The sequence below is a fragment of the Fistularia commersonii genome, chromosome 7, assembly GCF_037954325.1.
Source record: "Fistularia commersonii isolate RoL2024-O1a breed Wild chromosome 7, RoL_Fcom_v1.0, whole genome shotgun sequence".
NCBI lineage: Eukaryota > Metazoa > Chordata > Actinopteri > Syngnathiformes > Fistulariidae > Fistularia > Fistularia commersonii.
Genome location: NC_141290.1, coordinates 3504724 through 3526645, shown reverse-complemented (window position 1 = coordinate 3526645; position 21922 = coordinate 3504724). Strand labels below are relative to the sequence as shown.

Sequence of the window (21922 nt, the reverse complement as noted above, 5' to 3'; positions counted from 1 at the left end):
TATCCTTGTTGGTTTCAGTCCATTCACATACCGCTTATTTTCGTATATTTGTGTCATCGCCATTGTCACTCTGTTTATGTACCTATCCTTGTTGTTGTCATTTTGTCCTTTTCTGTTGTCCATTCTTGTCCTTGATGATGATGATGTTCTCTCTGCTGTCTATTTATCTGTGGATGTCTAATGCTATCTTCTAATTGTCTCTTTATATTTATATTCATGGTTATTGTTGCTATAATAAAGACGCTGCTGTGACAAGAGGATATCCACAATTAAGTTTAGCTTATCTTAAAACTGGTCCCTGGTCCAAAACTGATTTACACCAAAATTACACGTTATTTACAAATGGGAAATTAAACATCAGCACAATTCATCTGACAGGACGAATTAGGGGAAATGATTGGACATTTGACAGATGTCCTAATAGTGCAAAATTCCATTCACACTTTAACAGAAAGTCAGTGTGACCTCCCGGCCACTAGGGGGCAGCACTGGCATCTGCCCGGCAAGGTTGACTAGCAGATCTTATTTCGTTATCCGTCAAATAATAATAAATATCTCACATAATACCAATTCCATAAAGATGACCACAATGCAGAATCAAGTAATTAAAAAAAAATAAGAATATGTAATTTATATTGTGAAAACACATATATAATGTTTAAATATATATATATATATAATATGATATATATATTATATTGTATATATTATATATTGTATATATAATATATGTTTTATATAGGTTTTATATATTTTTTTATATTTATATATTTTCTAAATATATATATTTTATGTATTTATAAAAATATATAATATAAATATATATTTATATTAATTTTTTTAAACATATATGTATCTTTTCACAATATAAAATACATTTTCTTATTTTTTAAATACATATATGTTTAAAAAAAATATATATTTAAACAATAAGGAACTTTTATATGTGTGTGTTTATATATACATGTATATATATTTACATGTATATAGATATATGTTTATATCAATATATATGACAACTAAAATTTCTCAGATTTCATGATGATTTTATTTTCAGAATTTATAAGTAAAGTATGATTCCATTCCCCGATTTTGGCAGGACTTTGGAAAATCAATCATAATCTTCTGTCCGGTTGTTCAGTTTTATCGGGCTTTTTGAGGGGAAATTGAATATCAACGCGATCAATCTGACAGGACAAATCAGGGGAAATTATTAGGAATTTGACGGACGTCCTATCGGTGTTATTTGAAATATCACCAGTTTCCATGTGATCCCTTTGTCGTGAACCGCAGCGCAGCCTTCTGACTTTTTATTTCATTTCATTTTAATAAAAATCACAAAGGGACTGCTATGTTCCAATCAACCCCACGCTTTTTAAACATAAACTTCAGGATCTTTTTCCTCCCGGCCACTAGGGGGCAGCACTGCCATCTACCCAGCCAGGCGGACATCCAGATTTTATTCTTTCAAATAATAATAAACATCTGATAGAAAACCATTCCCATGAATATAAACAAAATCCTGAATTATTAACATTTTTAGAATTTTTTTTTATTGTAAAAAAACACACACATATATATATATGTATTTATATATAAAGAATAACTCAATTCCTGAGTTACAGGGAACTTTTCTTTCTTGCTAGATTTAAAGCTATTTCATGCAATTTCATGGAAAACGTGTTGAGGACACCATCAGTCATCAGTCAAAAGATTTGTCTCTGTGTGGAGTATTTCGCTTCTTCCGACGCGAGAGAGGAATCGCCCAACTCCGCAGATTTCCCCCCGCAAGCGATCCTCCTACGGCGACCGCGTCTTTGCTTTATTGGGTTAGAATTCGCATTCCAGCGGGAAACTTTATACCGGGCGGACGCTCCTCGTGACTAATCTCCCCCGACGGCCCTGCTGAAATCTCAATTCAGCGCCCGGTGGTCCGTTCTTAAATCAACCCAAGAATTTTTTTTTTTTTTTTTTCCAGCATCTGTGCTTTTTTGTTTATTTTTAACTTGATTCAAGCTGGTTCCAATTTTTTTTTATTTTTATTTTTTTATTTTTTATTTTAATTTTTTTAATACTGAAAGAAAAGAAAATCTGCAGTCGATGTTCTTTGAGTGTCTTATTTTTTTTTTTTTTTGTTTCTTCTACAGGCGTCCAACTTGTTCTGGGGTCTCTGGGCCATCCTGCAGTCCCGTTACTCCGCCATCGACTTTGATTTCCAAAGGTTTGTTGCAGTTTTTAAAAACACACACACACACGCACACACACACACACCAAAAAAAAAAGGTTTTTCCCTGTCAGAAAAGGAAACGGGCAGAAAGTAGGAGATTAACGGTGTCGTTGTTGGATTACGTCACGACGACGCACGCGGCCTGGATGCACACCAGTGGAAAACACACATTCGGGTGATCCTTTCACACACACACACACACACACACACATACAGGATCCCCGTCGGGATCGCCCCGGAGAGAACTCGCTGGCAAAGAAATCCGCAATAAATCGTCGAAAAAGAACCGCGGCTCCGGAGTGTGGAAATATTTTATTTTATTTCCACCGCCGGCCTGCCCTTTTTTTTTAATTTTTTTTTTTTTTGTTCAAAAGATTTGTGTGTGCGCTCGACCTCAGACGAAAATATTTACACTTTGGACTTTTTTTTTTTTTTTTTGAAAATACATTTCTCAATAGTTAATTTTTTGGTCTATTTAAAAGAATAAAAAAAAGATAGATGGATTAATCGGATTTAAACCTTGGCTTTTGGCTCCAATGACTCCTTCCTTTGTCTCAAAGTGTTTTCTGAAAACATCTCCCCTCGGCGTCCGGTCAGCGTCCGGTCTGAGCGGCAGAAAGAAGTATTTACACATTCGGGTTGGTCGTTTTAAACACGGCTTTTAAAAAAGGCAAAAAAAATTAAAATAAAACCACTTTACGCTCTTCTGCTCGCTCTCAAGCCGCCCGTTCATCGGAAGAGTGAAAAGATTCGCAAAAAGACTCGTGGAAAACGATTATCTCACACCTGCACGGATTTAAAAATTTGGTTTTAGTTCGGATTGTTGAACTAATCGATGAATCTTACAGCCGCTCTTAAAAAGACTACAACTCAATTTCTTTTAGCTTTACCGTCATTTCCAGACTGTTTAGCACCTAGATATAAGCCGCAACGGCTAAAAGATAACAAAATAAATACATGTTTACATTTATAGGGCACGTTTGTCTGTAAGCCGTCCAGGTTTTAACAGGAGATATTTACACGGAAATATATTTTTTAAACTAACACAAGGAAAAGTCCATGCATTTGTATTTATTATTCTCCCTTTTTGTCTTATTTTTTACTTTTTATACAATTTTTCTACTATTATTTATTAAGAATGAGAACAACTTTATATATCCCGAAGGATATTGTTGTGCCAGGGTTACAAGAAAAACATAATAATAATAAATGATAGTAGAAAATTGTATAAACAAAAAAAAAAACTATAAAGTGTCTTAAGGTCTTAAGTACTAAGTGAAAAAATATTGTGCATGTAGCTGTTATAAAATGAAATATTGCACAGTTATGAACATATATATGGATAAATTATTGCAATTTACAGTAAGTGGGTGAGATTTTTTTTATTTTTATTATTGTCAATATTTTTCTTATAACTCTGGCACAACGATTTCTTTCAGGATAAATAAAGTTGTTCTTATTCTTATCCATCTATTGTCCATCTATATCATCGCTACCTTGGTTTTCCTCCCGCGACTAAAACCAATAAAGTCGTCTTTTTCAATGTCGGAATTGAACGGCCTCAGGCGATTTTTTCATCGGTCCGATGTGATGAGGCTAAATGTTTTGCGGCTAAATGTTTTTATTGTATTTAAACTCACATAGTGTGAAACCTGTGGCTGTTCTGATGAACACACACTGGATATCCTGGCAGTCACATTATAAAAGACACACCAGATGTTTCTGCAAAAGACTGGGATAATTTTGATTTAGCTACAAGCTAGCTAGCTTTGAGGGCTCTCTCGTTTACCTTCCTCCCAATTGCCTGTTTCTCATTAATTGCACGTAAGTGTGCAAAATAGTCCATCGGCTTGTTTTGAACGGAAGAGTGTTTCGGAGTTTAAGCTAGCTTGGCACCACGGCGCTATTGGATAGCTTCTCACCGCACACCAAGCGCAGTGTTCCCTCTGAGCCGCACGTTTGCGCAATCGGCGTTCTCCGCGCACAGCGAATCCATGCCGCGCGCAAAATAATTCTTTAATTTATTTAGCGGAGAACACTGGAGCGGTGTGTGGTTGCACAAGCGCAGCTTACAGGGAACACTGATCCCCCAAAAAAGTGAATCCAAATGAAAGCTAGCTTTCGCCGTATTGCCTCGAGGTCACGTCTTTTCTTTTTTTCTTTCGCCCGTCTCCATCGCCGTCACTCGCTCGTCTTTCTACGATCCCAAACTGCCTCTGTCGCGCAGCACTGATGCTAACACTCAACGATTCCTGGCGGCACACTGGTTGAAAATTGCAGGGCTGAATCACAAATCCTATCTGTGTCATTCAGATCAGGAAAATTCTCAAGTAGCTTCAAAAATGACATAATCTCCTGTTTGAGATCCCACTTTCATTGATCCAATCATTCATCCATTCACATCAAGTAAGAACTCTGTACCGATTTTTGGCGGGCCGGGTTAAATAGACCAGCGGGCCGGATGTGGCCCGCGGGCCGCAGTTTGCCCAACCCTGGGTTTGCAAGCCCAGCATTACCCCGAAGTGTTGCCGGGAAAGTGAAGAAGTGGCGGCGACCCCCTTATTATGAATAATGAAAATGTACAAGAAAGATTTGCGGACTGATTCCATCAACCGTTTAGCTAAAGATTCCAACAACGTTAGCTAAAAAGACAATTCTTGCAGTCCGCGACCGACAAACTCGGGTATTCTGGCTAAAAATGAACGCATTATAGCGCTAACAGGGCGCTAGCGACAGGAAACACTTGCGATAATACGAAACATGTTTGATCTTGTCTGAAGACTCGGAAAGGACCGATCTAAAACCGCTAAAATAACGGAATCGCGCCGGTGAAACTCCTTAAATTTCAGTTTTTAACCCGCGACCGGAAAACGTTTTTTAAGCGTGAGCCGAGCATTAAAAAGCCCTAACCGGCCGGGGACGATTGACCCCCCGCCTCTTCCAACACACACAAACACACACACACACACACTCCCTCGCGGAGGCCCCGAGCCTGATGCTAATCGCTATCGACACCCGGCACCCTCCGCTTCCAGCGGCCGCCCCGCTACATCAGCGACTCGGCCCTCGCCTCATTTCGATCGGGACCCCGGGAGGAAACGTGATCCGCGGGGTCTCGGAGGCACAGAAGCCCTATTGTTCTGCTGCCGTCAGTCCTCCCTTACATATACGTCTCTCATCCCACCCCTCGTCCGCCCCCTCGCGCTCGGCCACGTCCGTCTAGCTAGACGTCTGCTCCAGGTTGTCCCGGAGTGCACGGCGAGGGTCGGGTTACCGCGTCTTAAGTGGAGGGTTAAACAGAAATGAGCTCAGAGAGCAACGAGAACCATCGGGACCCGGGTCAAATCCCCCCCCCCCCCCCGCTAACCTTTGTTAGCGCGCACACACACACACACACATGCTACTTTCAGGAAGCGTTTTTTTTCTTTGGTTTATACTCAAGGTCGGCGCAAAGGTGAAGACGACCAAAAATGCTCTAATTACTACCATATTGTCAGATTTACAATAATAGCCTCATGTTTATATATACAGATATGTATATATTTGTATTGAAAAAAAATTGCCTTTCCTCGTTTGCTATCATTTTACCTGGTTGGAATAAAAAAAAATCTGAATATTTAAATAATTTCTACGTCTTTCCCGGTTTTAGCAGCAGGAAACAGGAAGTCTCAGTCGGCTCTCGCTGTGTTTTTGTTCCGGAGGTCCAGTTCGAATAAGTCGGGGACAGACTGGGACCAATAAACATCCAGGAGATGAATGAACACACACACACACACTCACACACACACACACACACACACATACACACACACACTCTCCATGTACCAAATTCTCAGTATTACAGCTCCACTTAAATTGAAGCCTTTCTAAAACATTCCTCTCATTGTAATTCATTTATAAATCTTTCATTTCAATATTTTTTTTCTTTTAAATTGAATTTTTTTTATTTTTTATTTCATCCTTGCCATTTTCCTAAAATTTTGAAAAAAAAGTGTAAATCGACCTTCATTTTTATCTTTTATGTTAAAAATGTAAAACCAAACAAAATATGTATATGATATATTTAAATCTGGTCGGATAAAAGTGTGAAAAAAGTAACGCTAAATCAACGCTAATTAGCATCATATTAGCGCTAATCATGATAATCGAATGTTTTTTTTTTCCACTGTTTCGATCCGACGAGCGATCTCGACCGATTGCAATGACGTCCGACTGGGGAAAAAAAAAAATCTGCAAAAAAATGTTCCATAAAGTTGTAACGCGCGATAAGAATATTTGGATACTTAGCTTGACCTTTTTGGCCTCAAACAATTTGACAAAGGGAACACGCATTGAGCGGGAATAAAAAAAAAAAAAAAAAAAAAAAACAAGCTCAAAAGCACTCAAAATTCTTCTGGTTTAGCACCGCAAGGGACGCCTTTCACACTCGGCGCAGCCATTGATTCAATAATCACTAACATAGCTCCCACCATAATTCACTTATTGTGTCCAGACTCCCTTCCCAAAGCTAAACCAAACATGTTTGTGTTATAAAAATAACACGCGCCGCGCCGCCGCCCAATGTTTTGGTGTCTTAACAAGTTTCGCCGCCGAAAAAAAAAAAAAAAACTCGGCCTATCAGGTGCCTCTCGTGTTGCGGGTTGGCGGCGGGGGGGCGTAAATCTGTCGTCGTGGTGACAAAGCGGGGGGGGCCGAGGCGAGCCCTCGTGACGTAAATGAGGAAAATGCAGCGGCGGGGACTTATTTTAACGCCGACGTAATGTTAGGGTTGGGTTAGGTTTGAGGGTTAGATTCAGGCAAGTGGTGGTTATGGTTAGGGTTAGGAAAACAGAAACGTGTGTGTGTGTGTGTGTGTGTGTGTGTGTGTGTGTGTGTGTGTGTGTGTGTGTGTGTGTGTCGCCTTATTTAACTTCCTATAACAACCCACTATTCTAGCGTGGGGTGGTCGGGGTCACTCATTCGCAATGTGATGTCACAGCATCCTGAAGAACTATGTGATTAATTATAATTAAATTAAAAGTACAACACAGGAAAACAGAAATGTGTGTGTGTGTGTGTGAGTGTGTGACCGTATTTAACTTCTTTCAACAATTTCCCGTTGTGATGTCACAGCATCAGGGGCGGAGCTTCGGTTCAATTAGGCGAAAAAGCTGCAGAGCGGTGCGATTAATTATGATTAACTATGATTAATTGTATTAAATCAAAAGTACAACACATAGGAAACCAGATATGTGTGTGTGTGTGTGTGTGTGTCGCCGTAAGTTCCTTAAAAAACCTACTATTGTAGCATGGGTTTCCTGGTGTGATGTCACAGCCTCGAGGGCGGAGCTTCAATTCAATTTGGCGAAAAGGCTGCAGAAGTGTGCGATTAATTATAATTTAAACAAAAGTACAACACAGGAAAACAAAAATGTGTGTATGTGTGTGAGTGTGTGATGTTATTTAACTTCTTTCAACAATTTCATGTTGTGATGTCACAGCATCGGGGGCGGAGCTTCGGTTTGATTAGGCAAAAAGCTGCAGAGCCGTGCAGTTAATTATGATTAATTATAATTAAATCAAAGTACAACACATAGGAAACCAGATATATGTGTGTGTGTGTGTGTGTGTGTGTGTGTGTGTGTTAGTGTGTCGCCGTAAGTTACCTACTATTCTAGCATGGGTCTCCTGTTGTGATGTCACAGCATCGGGGGCGGAGCTTCGGTTCGATTAGGCGAAAAAGTTGCAGAATAGTGCGATTAATTATTATTAAATCAAAAGTCAACACATAATAAAAAAGAAACATGTGTGTGTGTGTGTGTGTGTCACCTTATTTAACTTCCTTCAACAACCCTCTAATCTAGCACGGGATTCGCAATGTGATGTCACAGCGTCGGGGGCGGAGCTTCGGTTCAATTCGGCAAAAAACATGCAGAGCTTGCAACTAATTATAATTAAATCAAACGCGTAACACATATGAAAACGGAAGTGTTTTTAGTGTTTGTGTGTGTGTGTGTTTGTGTGTGTGTGTTTCTGTCGTCTTATTTGACAACAACCCACTAAAATGGCTTTAAAATGGCTGTGTTGATAATTTTTAATCTCATTTTGGGTTTTAAACCCACTGCAACTTAAACGGCAATAACATAATTTAATCTCACGGTTCCTCTGAAACATCCAAACACGATGGTGTCGTCGACCACAAAGGTAGTGTAGGTAGATTACACAGTATTAAAAAAATAAACATCAGCCTATTGCCAAGGGCCACCGCAGGCATTAAGCACTAAGTGCTGCAAAACTCTACCAAGCTAACAAGTTACCTAGTTATCCTCCAATTTATTTCATTTAAACTTAAGAAAGGGTATTAAAGCGAGTTGGAGAGCTGGACCAAGTAAGAAGCCAAAAACTTACCACTTCCAAACGTGGTGGAGCGGCGCCTTTGGACAGTTCATAAACGCTATGGCTAGCTACGGCTAGCTACGGCTAGCTACGGCTAGCTACGGCTAGCACTGGCTACTGTCTGAACCATCCATTCAGTCATTAGAGTAACAAAAAGTTGTCTGAAAAGTGCAATTTGTGTTCATGCAGTTATGCAACATTTAGCGGACAAAAAAAAAGAATTCTCAATCTATTTATAAATAAATTTTAAATTTTGCATTTTTATAGTACCGTGATTTCTGGACTATTGAGCGCACCTCGATATAAGCCACACCGCCTAGATATAACTAAATAAATATATGTGTACATAAATGGATATATATATATTTACACATATCTTTTAAACTTTAAATTAATTTCATATCAGTAACCTGTCACAAATAAGTACTGATAAGGTTTTTTTTCCAAACAGTGCCTTTAACACGGACGATGAAAAAGATTATTATTAAATTAAATTAATATAAATTAATATATATGAATTAATTAGTATTGATATTAAAAATATCTTAATAAATGTATGATTGCAAATATGGGCCACACTTGTCTGTAAGCCACTGGTGTCCACGTTACAACATGAGATATTTAATTAGATATTTACACAGAAACTTTTTTTTTATTTTTAATTATCGGTAACATACACAAATACATACTGGAAATCCTTTTCTTTCCGAAAAGCGTCTCTAACACGCTTGATGATAAAGATTAATAATAAATAACACAAGGAAAAGTCCATCCATTCACCCATTTTCTATTTATCATCGCTATCTTGGTCTTCCTGCGACTAAAACCAGTAAAGTCGTCTTCTTCGGTGTCGGAATTGTACAATCTCAGAATTTCATGATTATTTCATGGGTCCGATGTGACGGGGCTCAATGTTTTGGCGGCGTGATGCTAGTTAGCCCCCCAAAAAGGCCATAAATTAGCCGTGTTGTTCAAAGCGTGTGAAATTAGATCATTTTGAAGTAGCTCGCATGCTAAAAAAGCGCGCGCACCCCTGCCGCTGATCCCGAGAAGGTTTATCTGACCGAATAACAGTTCGGAGACGGATTACAGGTCGTTTCCGAAAAAGTCGGTATCTGGCCGGAAAAGTCTTCTCGAAATTCCAGGGTTTGGCCGGCGCGCAAAACTTCGCCTTTCAAAAGCACGACTCCGGATTCTTAACTGCGTCGGTGAAAAACACCGTCCATGTTCGGCGGAGGGGGGGGGGGGGGGTGGGGGGTCAGAATCGGGTTTCGGTTCGGGGTCGCTGCCATGGCGACGGTGAGGGTTTCCCAAAACGTCCCCCCACCTTCGGAATAAGGAGCATGTTGTTTCAATTTGGGGGATTGTTTTGTGTCGGTGGAATAATTAAATCAAAAGCGCAACCTCCTTTTCACACCCATATATATTAGAGCATGTGTGTGTATGTGTGTGTGTGTGTGTGTGTGAGTGTGTGTGCCCCCCCCCCCACCTTAAGCCAAATCCCCGCCGACTTCCCATCGAGTGACAGGCGTCGCCGAGGCCCGGCGTTCTAACCGAAGCCAGATGTGGATGTGACAATCGGGAACGCCGAGCCGCCCTTTCGCTTCTGCGCTCCTTATTTACTTTTCTTGTGATTTTATTCACGTGTTGAAAGTGTGTGTGTGAGTCGGCGGTTTAGATTTGTGGACGCGTTGGCAACGCCGGCCGCGATCCGACAAAGACATTACTATGAGGAAATGATGGAGGAGGAGGCCCACTGTTTGGAATAGCCCCGCTACGAAATTTGGGAAATCGTGCACAAAAGCACATTGTGAAATGGAATACCTGCTTTGGACCGAGTTCATTTTCCTCTACTTTTACTAAATAGAAAAACAGCTCGGTTTCATCTCTGATCATGATAAACGCTAAGCACACTAGTTTTAGATGTCAGCCTTAATAAAAATAGGGATGAATGGAACCGTCTGTGAAGGTTGCTGTTCTTTTAAATGGATACACTCAAATATAATTTCACTTATGAATGGTGTAAAGAGTGTGTGTCCGTGTGTGGGAGTAGGGGGTAATTACAGATGGAGAACAGAATGTTTTGATCAGTGATTTTCTATTATTTTTATTTGGGTTTTTTTTTTTTTTTTTTTTTTTTTGGACAGGCAGACACTGAACTCCGGCGCTAAGCCGATTAAATGACTCCGCGCCTACACGGCTTGTGTTAGTCTCACAAATGTCGCGCTAAAACGAAAACGGGCTCTCGTTCGACAAAGGAAAAAATCGAGTCCAGTCGGGTTTCGTTCATCCGGTCGTCCGATTGACCTTTTCCACAATCTGGGCCGCTAGCTTTGATTCGATCGCGATCTTTTAACACAGTAGTGCTCACTGACATGCTAGGTAAATTAGCTTTAGGTACATTAGCTTGCGAATGCCCCTGATAACAAACCTACAAAGTTTTCAGTCAAATTTTGCACGACAAAGAAACAAAAACTCCGACTTCTTGCGTCATAATGTATTGGCATTGTTGTTTTTACTGTTTCAACACATTTTTTTCAATTTTGTTCAGTAAGCTAGCCCTTATTTTAGCAACCAAAAAGTAAGCGCTAGTGCTAGTGGTGTTTAGAGGTACAGTCCATCTGAAGAAGAAAATACTAGCTAAACATGAGAGCAGTGTTTGTGTCACAGGAGCGCGGAATGTTTCGATCAGTGATTTTTTTTATTTGCATACGCAAATAATGAACAATGAAGAACAGCGAGCTGGAGTTAGCATTAGCGTGGGTCTCAAAAATGATTGCGATTGATTGGGATCTCTTTGCATAGTAGCGCTAAACAACACGCTACGTAAATACAGTAGTGAACGCTTGTGAACGCCCCTAATGATAAAGTTTTCAATCAAATTTTGCACGACAAAGAAACAAAATTGCTGAGTCAAGTAATTTCCGGTCTATTTCGTTCACACTGCGGCTTAGACAATGATGCGGCAAATTTATGGATTTTTTTCTTTGGGCTAACGAGCTACACACACCGCCAAAACATTGAGCCTCCAAAGACACCGTTAATAAAAGTTTCTGTTAGAATATCTAATTAAATATCTCATGTTATAATGCGAACACCTGTGGCTTACTGACAACTTCAGCCTTTATATGTAAACATATATTTATTTAGATATTTTTACCCGGTGTAGCTTATATTCAGGTGTGCTTAATTCATAAGCCGAGGCTCTTCTGTGCCTTCGATATCGATAAAAGAAATAACATTGACCATCGAGTTTGGGAACCTGTAAAATGACAGCGCCCAAGGACTCGGGGAAAAATAAGATGTTATGGCATGCGAATGATATGTTCGTTTATATTTTTTTAGATATCATTTTTTTAGTCGCGCTACAGCACACGTCAAACTCAAGGCCCGCGGGCCAAATGTGGCCCGCCACGTCATTTTATGTGGCCTCTGAAAACATCTCAAAAGGTCCGATTGTCGTAAAATAAAAAAGTCAAACGCGTGCATTTATCATAAACTACATTTCCCACAATCAAAAAAGCGCTATATCTTTTGTGTTATGATGCAGCGTTGGTTGTCAAAGAGTAAAATCTACGTTGGTGTTTTGACACCAAACAGGGAGCTAAGTATGCTAAAGTTAGCCTTCCAGAAAAACAATGTCAAAATGTCACATAGAAATGCATATGTAACATTTTGGATATGACTGAATAATAATTCAGGGTTATTTAACAGTAGTAGTTTTATTTATTTTACACCACATTTACTTACATTTATACTGTTACTGAGGACCAAACGGTCATTATGGATTGCTAGCACTTCTGTTAGCTCGCAGCCGTGTAACATTATTCCGGTCAACTGCCGATCATAGCGACCGTCATCGGCGTATCGTCCCAAATTTATTTGCAAAGCCGATTCCGATCGCTTTGAACGGCAACAGCTGGTGCTAATTCTCGGCACGGTTGCCAACGTAGCATTCAAGCTTACTTCTGTTATCAACCGCTAAAAGTTGCAGTCTTTTGGATTCCCCGCACATATTTCATACCTTTTTTTTTTCCCCTATCTCTATTTGTAATGCAATTCAGTGCCTCCACCGTGCTAAATCACCATCATTGACGGGGCAACTTTTCCACCTCCTTCCTCGCGTCAAACATTTCCCTTTCCCTTCGGATTCTAAGTCGACAACATCTTAGCGCCGGTCCACTTCAGGCATGTCGCCGACAAGAGCAGCGCCACGACAAAGAGGAGATGATTTTGCGGTTCGACTGTTCGTCCCGACAGATGCCCGTTCTTGACAAAATACGCCCAGCGACAAAGAAACATCTGTCCGTCCTTTAAGCTTCTACTAAACGGGGTCCACACGACTAAGTCAACCCAGACGTCCCCGCTGAAGTCCTCTAGCACTTCCTGAGGGAACCTCCGGACATTCCCCGGCCAGATGTCATGAATTATGCCTCCCACCGACCCCCCCCCCCTTAAGGCTCCGGTCCGATACCCGAGGCTGCCCCTCCACGGAGGAAAGTTGCTTTTTCATCGGCGTGGAACAAAAAAAAAAAAAAAAAGAAAATTCAAAGAGCAGGATTCTCGCAAGATAATTAGAGAGTGAGAGTCTTACCTGCGGATACAGGTGAGGAAGGGCCAGGGTATTCAACTAAGTGTGTCAATTATCTTTTGTCTCAAAAAGCATTAAGGGAGAAAACGCGTAGTTTAATGAAAACACCGATTAAATGAGAGTGCCGTCGCTGTCCTGTGCATTTAAATATTCACTTCATTTGAAAAGGGTGTAGTATAATGGCCAAGGGCGACGGCATGTTCAGACAGCCGATGTATTCACAACACAACGCTTCTCTTCTCACGTTTAAGTTCTAAAATGTGCCGGGCTTTTCATTCGGGGGGGAAAAAAAACAAGACACTTCATTGTGGTGCGAGTTTGAAGAGACAAAAGCCCCCCAAGCACTTCACACAGCGCCGTAGGCAGTCCTTGCATTCTGCCCCTGAAACAAAACACCACGCTCGCATTATTCGACAGTCACCGCTACACTTGTAGAACAACATGTTCACATCTTTAGGATTTTTTTTTATGGTGGCCTCAAAAAGTACTCGGCCCGAACTGAGCTGGGAGGATCTGGACTCGCGCTGATATTGACGGAGACAGTGTTCCTGACTACAACTGTTGGGTACTCATGCTACTTCAATAGCACTCCTTACATGGACGACATAAAGTCCACGATGTAAACAGGTCGCTAGATACATCGGAGAAATACAATTCGACGTGAGAAACGGCCTAATTTTGGCTAATAAAGTAACTCTCTCTACCTCAAGTCTTTGAGTCAGAATGACCCGATACTTGTATGCTTGGTAGTTCAATTTTCAGAGTTATATGTGAAGTCATTTCATTTTTTTTTTTTTTTTGATTTCTTTGTAGAGTTTTCAGTATTTTTGTCAAACTTATTTGTGCTAGCTGGCGAAATCCATTATCTGCACCTTGATAAATGCACTTCCTGTTATTTTTTGTGTGTCCTTTGACTCCGCCCCCCTCCTTTATGGTTGATTTTGTGGCCCTGATTTCATCAAGATATGTTTGTAACTCCCCCTGTCCTCTATTAAAATGATTTTCCTTTGTCTATTAACCTGGTTCGCATCGCAAGCTAACCTTACACTTCTGCTGTTAACAGTAGCTTGTTGATGTTGAAGTCAATCAGCTCATTGGTGTAGCGCATGGTAAGCTAACGCTAATGCTAGCTGCCCTCCGGTACGATCCGGAAACGCTTAAATGTCTAACGGTGTGCCAAGATGTGGCAACATCTGCAGAAAGCTGTTCATTTAGCAAAACTAGCAACCTCAAGGCTAATAAATAAGCTTAGCCTAGCGAGCTAACCAAGCTGGTTCTTTGCCAAACACTGCTTCTTACAAAATGCCGCTATTCTCCTCTGAGAGTTTCCTGCGTAAATATCAAAAAGAGGAGCGAGCCAAGCCATTCAGTTAGCCTCGCTAGCTGCCTTGGGGGCTAATTATCAAGCACAGCTGTTTAGCAGCTGTTAGCTTAGCAAGTTGCCCCCCGCGAGACACGGCATCGCGTTTCCCACCAGATACGACTCTGGCACTAATCCCTTGTCGACATGAAACCAACCGGGACATTTTTTTGGCCGGAATTCCACTTTTTCCCCTGCATTTTTTGTTCTTTTTCGCACTTAGCGCTCAACTCCTACCTGAGTTTGTGAGCCCTTAAATGTAGAGGAAGGACACATGAAAGGTGGGGAAACATTTAAGAACCATTACATGTAATATGATATTCAACAGCACTTTAAGTAGTTGGTACTGTTTCATTTCTATATATATATGTATATATGTTGTTTTTTTTATATGCCAACGTGTGTGTTACATTGTGATTTGTGGAAAATGACATGCTAACCGATGCTGTGCCCCCCCTCCTCCTCTAGATACGCTACAGCACGACTCAACTACTACTTTGAGAAGAAGGAGGAATATTTTTTATTGAAAATGATCTAGACATGGAGAAGAAAGAGTCCAAGAAGCCCCCAACTTTTTTTTTTTTTTTTCCTCTTCTTCTTCTTTCTGTAATATTCTATGCCGTAATATAAATCCGCCGTGGAATATCAAATTCGTTCATAAATCTGTTCGTCGTTGTTTGTTATTTCAGGCGGCTGTAAGGTTTAATATGTTTTGTGTGATTTTTTTTTTTTTTTTTTTTTTCGAGATATTTGTTTTACCGCAGTCGTCGTGCCAACAAGCCTATTTGGCCAATTGAGATAGAGTTCATGCCAGAAACACATTAATTGGTCCCACATTTAACTTAGTCGTATGGGGCCCGAAGAACTGAGGCTCGATCATAAAATCCATAAGAGAGTTATTATTTCTCGGCAGGGTGTGTGTGTGTGTGTGTGTGTGTATACGCGCACGTGTGTGTGTTTGTGCTCTCATGGAGAACCGTACCAAATAGAGCACTATTTCCATCCTCTACCCAGATCTACTGCTGCTAAAGCTTATATCGACTGTTTATAAACATCAATGTCTGTCGGCCTTAAACTCTTATTTATATTGATATATTATATATATATAATATATCTATATTATGCATATATAATATAGATTCCCGTTGCCCGAATCCCGTCCGTACACCTGCTAAAGCTTATATATGTATATAATATATATATGTGTGTGTGTGTGTGTGTGTGTGTATAAATAATAATAATAATTTTTTCTTAATAAATTAAAAAAATACAGTAATCTAAAAAATACATAAAATAATATAAATAATAAATGTAATGTATTCATGTAAATATGAATAATATAATCTACATATATGAATATAAATATATGTATATATATATATATATATATATATATATATATAAGGATAGATACATAGGTGGATAGATAGGATGCATGATAGCTAGCTGAATAGATAGCTAGCTAGCTAGCTAGCAAGATAGATAGATAGATAGATAGATAGATAGATAGATAGATAGATAGATAGATAGATAGATAGATAGATAGATAGATAGATGCGGGGGTCCTCGACTTATGTTGGAATTCAGAGCCTACAGCGCGATGTAACCTGATTTTTGTCATAAGTCAGAACTCAAATACGGGCAAAAAGTGCCCCAAAAAAAAAACCCTAGTTAAAGTTAGCAACCGTAGCGCAATCCAATACGACCGGCGGCTGCAAAAAAATGCCGTCTTCCTCGTTCAGCGCCGTATCAGCTCATCACTGTCTCAATAAAGACATGGGAGATGAAGACGTAAGCATTATTATGTTTTTTATTTCATCCATCAATCAGAAGGATTTTTTTTTTGACCTCCAGACATGATCGTGCCAACAGTGACACCCCCCCCCCCCCCCCCCCCGGTGAATGGATGAAATCGGGATTTGCTAAAAGCTACATCGCCGCCCGACCACTTTTCGATCAATCTTGAGCGCAGGCTTGTCATCTCTTGATGTGCAAATACAACACGAGTTTTGTTTGATATCAGTTGAAGACACAAACACGGCAGTCATGTGTGTACTTAGTGTCCAAAAGCAGGTCTGCGTTGTACGTCGGCGGGTGTACTTTGTGTGTACATAGTACTTTCAGGGATGTAACACGGCAGTGTATGTTTACCGGGCTAAAGCCCTTTATTATATCAAGGGGAGCGGCTCGGAAGGGTTTTGAATTGGAGGACGACGTCGGTTTAAGAGCAACGTACGATTTGCGAGCTGCTTCCTGCAATACCACCGAAGCATTGTATCGGTGCACTTTGTCAGCAGATGCTCCCAAATTAAATCACAAAAAAAAAAAAAAAAAAAAAACACTTCAGTGGGTGCATCCCTTGTGATTTAAATTTCACCAGCATCTGCATTATACGATTCCCACAACTTTTTATTTCATTAATTTTTATGAGCCGCGTTTGTGTTTTTCACATCGTCACATGAGGCTGAGTTTTCGGCGGAGGAGGAGGAGGAAACGGGATCGGTTGCGTCGCGTCACCGACGCCATCGTGTCCCCCGCCGACCTTGTTGACCTCCGCCGAAACCACCGAGGAAAAGGGACGAGAACTCGGATAATCCCGGATGTTCTTCGAAGCGATCGCACAAGTTATAGACACTGCTCAAAAAAATAAAGGGAACACTTAAAAAACACATCCTAGATCTAAATGAATGAAATATTCTTATGAAAAACTCTTTACACAGTTGAATGTGTCGACAACAAAATCACACAAAAATGATCCATGGAAATCAATTGTATCAACCCATGGAGGTCTGGATTAGGAATCACACTCAAAATTAAAGTGTAAAAACAAACTCCAGGCTGATCCAACTTTGATGTAATGTCCTTAAAACAAGTCAAAATGAATCTGTGTTGCTTCCTGAGTGGACACTATGATTTCACACAAGTGTGATCGACTTGGAGTTACATTGTGTTGTTCAAGTGTTCCCTTTATTTTTTTGAGCAGTATATTTATGCCCCGATCAATGTGAAAATGATCTAATAAACTAAAAGAACCTGTGACGTAGAGGTTTGTTATTTTGTTTCTTCCTGACGTCTCACACCCGCAAAAAATCTCAGGGTTAAAAACGTCGCCTTTCCTCTTCTTCTGTTTCCACACGGGTGTATTTCAGTAGCTTCTATTTTAGCCGGTTCCCTTTGGGACGACGTACGCAAATCGAGTTAAACCCCGAACATGTCCATCAGCTGGTGCCGATATCGCGTAAACATCATATGACCCGTGTCGTAAACGTACGTATACAGTGATTCATTTGTTGAGGAAATGCAATTACTAACGATTAAGCAATTTATCAGTCCGGTGGTGGGGAGAAAAAAAAAAAAAAACTGATTGTCTGCATGGTTTGATTTATTACATAAGAGGCCAGACTGGTCGTGTCCCTGAATCCCCTCTTTCCCTGCAACTGACACACACACACACACACACACACTGTCAGGCTTTTGTTACACACATTTATCTGTTTTGCTAGGCTCTGCTACCCGATCAGCGTGTTAAACGCGGCGCGGAAAATAAAAAGATAGCGGTCGTGGGCGGCCTTTTCCGAGACCCCGCGACCATCGCGGCGTGGCACGGACGGGGGGTTCGTATCTTCTCGCCCGTCGGAGTCGTGACTCTGCAAACGGACCAGAAAATAATGAGCCGAAATGGAAATAAACAAGCAATTAGCTGCACCCCCGCTGATGTATATTAGCGTTATACACATTAGATAGCATTCAACCATTCACACGTACACGAACTTCATGCTGGGGGCTCACACTCTTTGCCATGCTAGGTGCTAGACTTGCCCTGGGCGTTCTCACTCTTTGCCATGCTAGGTGCTAGCCTCGTCCCGGGGGCTCAGATTATTTGCCATGCTAGGTGCTAGCCTCGTCCCGGGGGCTCACACTATTTGCCATGCTAGGTTCTAGCCTTGTCCTCGGGACTCAGACTCTTTGCCATGCTAGGTACAAGCCTTGCCCCAGGGATTCACACTCTTTGCCATGCTAGGTGCTAGCCTCGCCCTGGGGTATTACACTCTTAGCCATCCTAGGTGCTAGCCTTGTCCTCGGGACTCAGACTCTTTGCCATGCTAGGTGCTAGCCTTGCCCCGGGGATTCACAGTCTTTGCCATGTAAGGTGCTAGCCTCGCCCTGGGGGTTCACACTCTTTGCCATGCTAGGTGCTAGCCTCGTTTCGGGGGCTCACATTTGCCATGCTAGGTGCTAGCCTTGCCCTGGGGGCTCACACTATTTGCTAAGCTAGGTACAAGCCTTGTCCTGGGGACTCAGACTCTTTGCCATGCTAGGTGCTAACCTCGCCCTGGGAATTCACACTCTTTGCCATGCTAGGTGCTAGCCTCGTCCCGGGGGCTCACACTATTTGCCATGCTAGGTGCTAGCCTTGTCCTGGGGACTCAGACTCTTTGCCATGATAGGTGCTAACCTCGCCCTGGGAATTCACACTCTTTGCCATATAAGGTGCTAGCCTTGTTCTGGGGGTTCACACTCTTTGCCATGCTAGGTGCTAGCTTGCCCTGGGGGTTCACACTCTTGTCTGAGGACGCAGCCAGGGAGCTACCTGAAAATTAATCCATTCATCCACTCATTCATACAGCAGTCAGGGGCTGAAGCCTACCTCTGCTGTCATTGGGCAAGAGGAGGGGTTCACCCTGGACCAATCACACGGCTCCAAATAGAGGCATGCAACCATTCACCCGTTCATTCACACAAATTCAAGATTCATTCTCATGTCATACAGCAACATGTAAAACTTCAAACATAAATATATGCAACCATGCGCGACAACTTGCCAAAAAACAACCTCCGATAAACTCCGGCAATGCGGTTTGATTCAGAGCCGTGTTTCCACAAACTCCCGGCCGCTCACCCTTTGTTTCCGTGGCGATCGGCTGTCGGATCCCCTGATTTTCAATCGTTTTGGAATAACAAGTACTTTTAAATGCCCCTCCGCAGAAGTTGGACAGGACTTGGAACACACACGGCCGCGGCGTTCCGCTCGGCCGTGGAAATGAACGTGTAATACAAAACGTCCACATGTCCAATTTTTACTAATCTAGTAAGGCCCCTATTTTTTATTTTTTCTATGATGTGGAAAATAAGGTTGGGATTGCAGGATTTGATCATAAAAATTCAATCAACTATAAAACCTGGCATATCGTGGCTTTTGCCAAAATGTGGATGTAATTTATAAACTGAAATAAAAAAATAAAAAAAAATGGGAAAAGGCAGGGTTTCCTCGCAGCGACAGCAGTTTTTTCAAAACTGACGACTGTGTGTTGGTCTTAGGTGGAGGGCGGGCGTCTTGTCTCACACACACACACACACACACACACACACACGTATGTACACACAGGTTTCTTTCATGGATGTCAGTTTGTTTTAACCTTTTTAAAAGTACCTAACCGTGATGTTTGATTAGTGAAACCACCCTGAGCAGACAACAAATACATTCATTAACACGCATTTGTGTGTGTGTGTGTGTGTGTGTGTGTGTGTGTGTGTAGTTTGGCCTCTGATGTGAGCTATGACGCCCACTGTCCACAAGAACAAAAAAACGAACAATGGACGTTCCTCCCTCTTGCGTGAAACGCCAAAACCATTTAGCTTTAGCATTTGTTTGCTACATTTAGACTGATTGGATTAACAGTCCCGAAAAACAAAAGAGAGCACGTTGGAATCTTGGACTACGTATTTAATTTCGGTCAAATTTCCATTGAAATCAATGTAAATCCCATTGATCTGCTCTCAAAAAAACATCCTGTACTCTTTTGAAACTTTTTTATGGGTTTATTTGTGGCAAAAATACAGAAAGGGATTAAAGATGACCTAAATTATTAGTGTTTCTGGTGTTTTTCTCGTCTTGCCAGCACTTGTTCTCGGCGTTTCCTTCATTAAATCAGCAAAGCTTTCTCGCTAACGCTAACTCCAGTTAGCTGTCTTTCATTCCTCAGAGCAAACAATAACTTTCCTACCTCTTCTTAGACTTGACACCTTTACTTGGTTAATGTAGTTGCCCCTTTAGCCACATAGCCGTCTTTAGCGCATATTTGTTCTTCAGGATTGCACAGAGGGTTAGCTTAGCCATGTTGTAGTGTTTGGCTAGATCTGTAACTCCAACGCTGTCATGTTTAGCTAGTATTTCCTTCCTCATATGGACTGCTTTTCTTAACTTCTTCTTAACACCACTAGCACTAGCTTTTTTGGTCACCATACTGAGGACTACCTCATTGGAAAAAAAAAAAGAAAGTGCGTTATAACAGTTGACGACAACAATGCCGCTATGCTACGAGGTGGAAAGTCCGCGAGTTTGTTTGTTTGCAAGATATGACCAAAAACTTGTGTTCACACGTGTTTACGGAATTTACATAGCATGTCAGTTAGCGCTACTGTGCTATCATTTTAAGATGAGAGGCCCAGACTAAACAAAATAAACAAAACCCAACTGGACTCAACTTCTTTACCCATTTTCAATAACAGATCTATTGTAATTCTTAACTTCTCCCAGACACCACTAGCATTAGCACTAGCACTAACATTTCGGGTCGCCATAATGAGTGCTAGCTCACTGAAAAAAGGCCAAAAAAGCTATACAGTAGAGCACAATAATGTAAACAATGTGAAGTAGCACCGATACTGATGCTACGCTACAACGCTACAATGCCAAAAGCCATTGGAAAGCCCGCTCTACATCGGAATTTGGACAAAAAACGAAATGCCAAAACAGGAAGTAGGATACAATTGTGACGCGGCAAACCGCCGCTAACCGTGCTCTCGGCGTGGGGGGTAAAGCAGAGGGGGTTCAGAATCCCAACTGAAGTACGACAGTAACTATATTTTTATATACCCTCCACGTCGGCGCCCACATTTTGCGAGGATACGCGATACCGACCTTTACTGACGACATTTGGCGCGGCGTGGCCGTAACGCGTGCGCGTTCAGGGGCGGGTTGGGGAGAAAACCGTAAATACTTCACTTCAAACTCATGATGTATTACCGCATTATGCCATTACTACGATATTTCCAAGTGATTTGAGTCACTTAAACATAATCATAAATCCCTTAATAGGGAGTCTGGAGTCTGGTTGGGGGGGGCACGGGGTCGGAGGAGGGGGGCCCCCACTGCAGTCGTCCAAATTTGGGGGGTTGATGAAGACGCGGAGGAGGTTCTGAAGGTCCCGGAGATGGTCTGATTGAAAGGAATGGACAGGCAAAAGGGGGATATTATTATTATTTTTCCACAGGATGGCCCGGGATTGTAGTTCGATTGGCCGGAAGGCGGTCCAATCAGGACAGGCCGCAAGGCTCCGCCTCCCGGGGGGGGAAAGATCGGGTAAGG

The 21922-nt window shown here is 41.5% G+C and overlaps 1 protein-coding gene across 2 annotated transcripts in view; it reads left to right on the top strand.

The window, feature by feature from the left end:
• The window catches only part of LOC147232377 (ethanolamine kinase 2), a 56918-nt gene extending 40026 nt beyond the window's left edge, over window positions 1–16892 (top strand). The window contains exons 7-8 of one of the 2 annotated variants that reach the window (XM_086149200.1): window positions 2148–2221; window positions 15022–16892. In XM_086149200.1, coding sequence (XP_086005326.1) covers window positions 2148–2221; window positions 15022–15091 — 144 coding nt within the window. In that variant the 3' untranslated portion in view covers window positions 15092–16892. Of the gene's footprint in view, window positions 1–2147; window positions 2222–2298; window positions 2413–15021 lie in introns of those variants that run through there. The other variant, XM_086149201.1, reaches the window with a different exon arrangement.
• Window positions 16893–21922: the final 5030 nt, after the last annotated feature.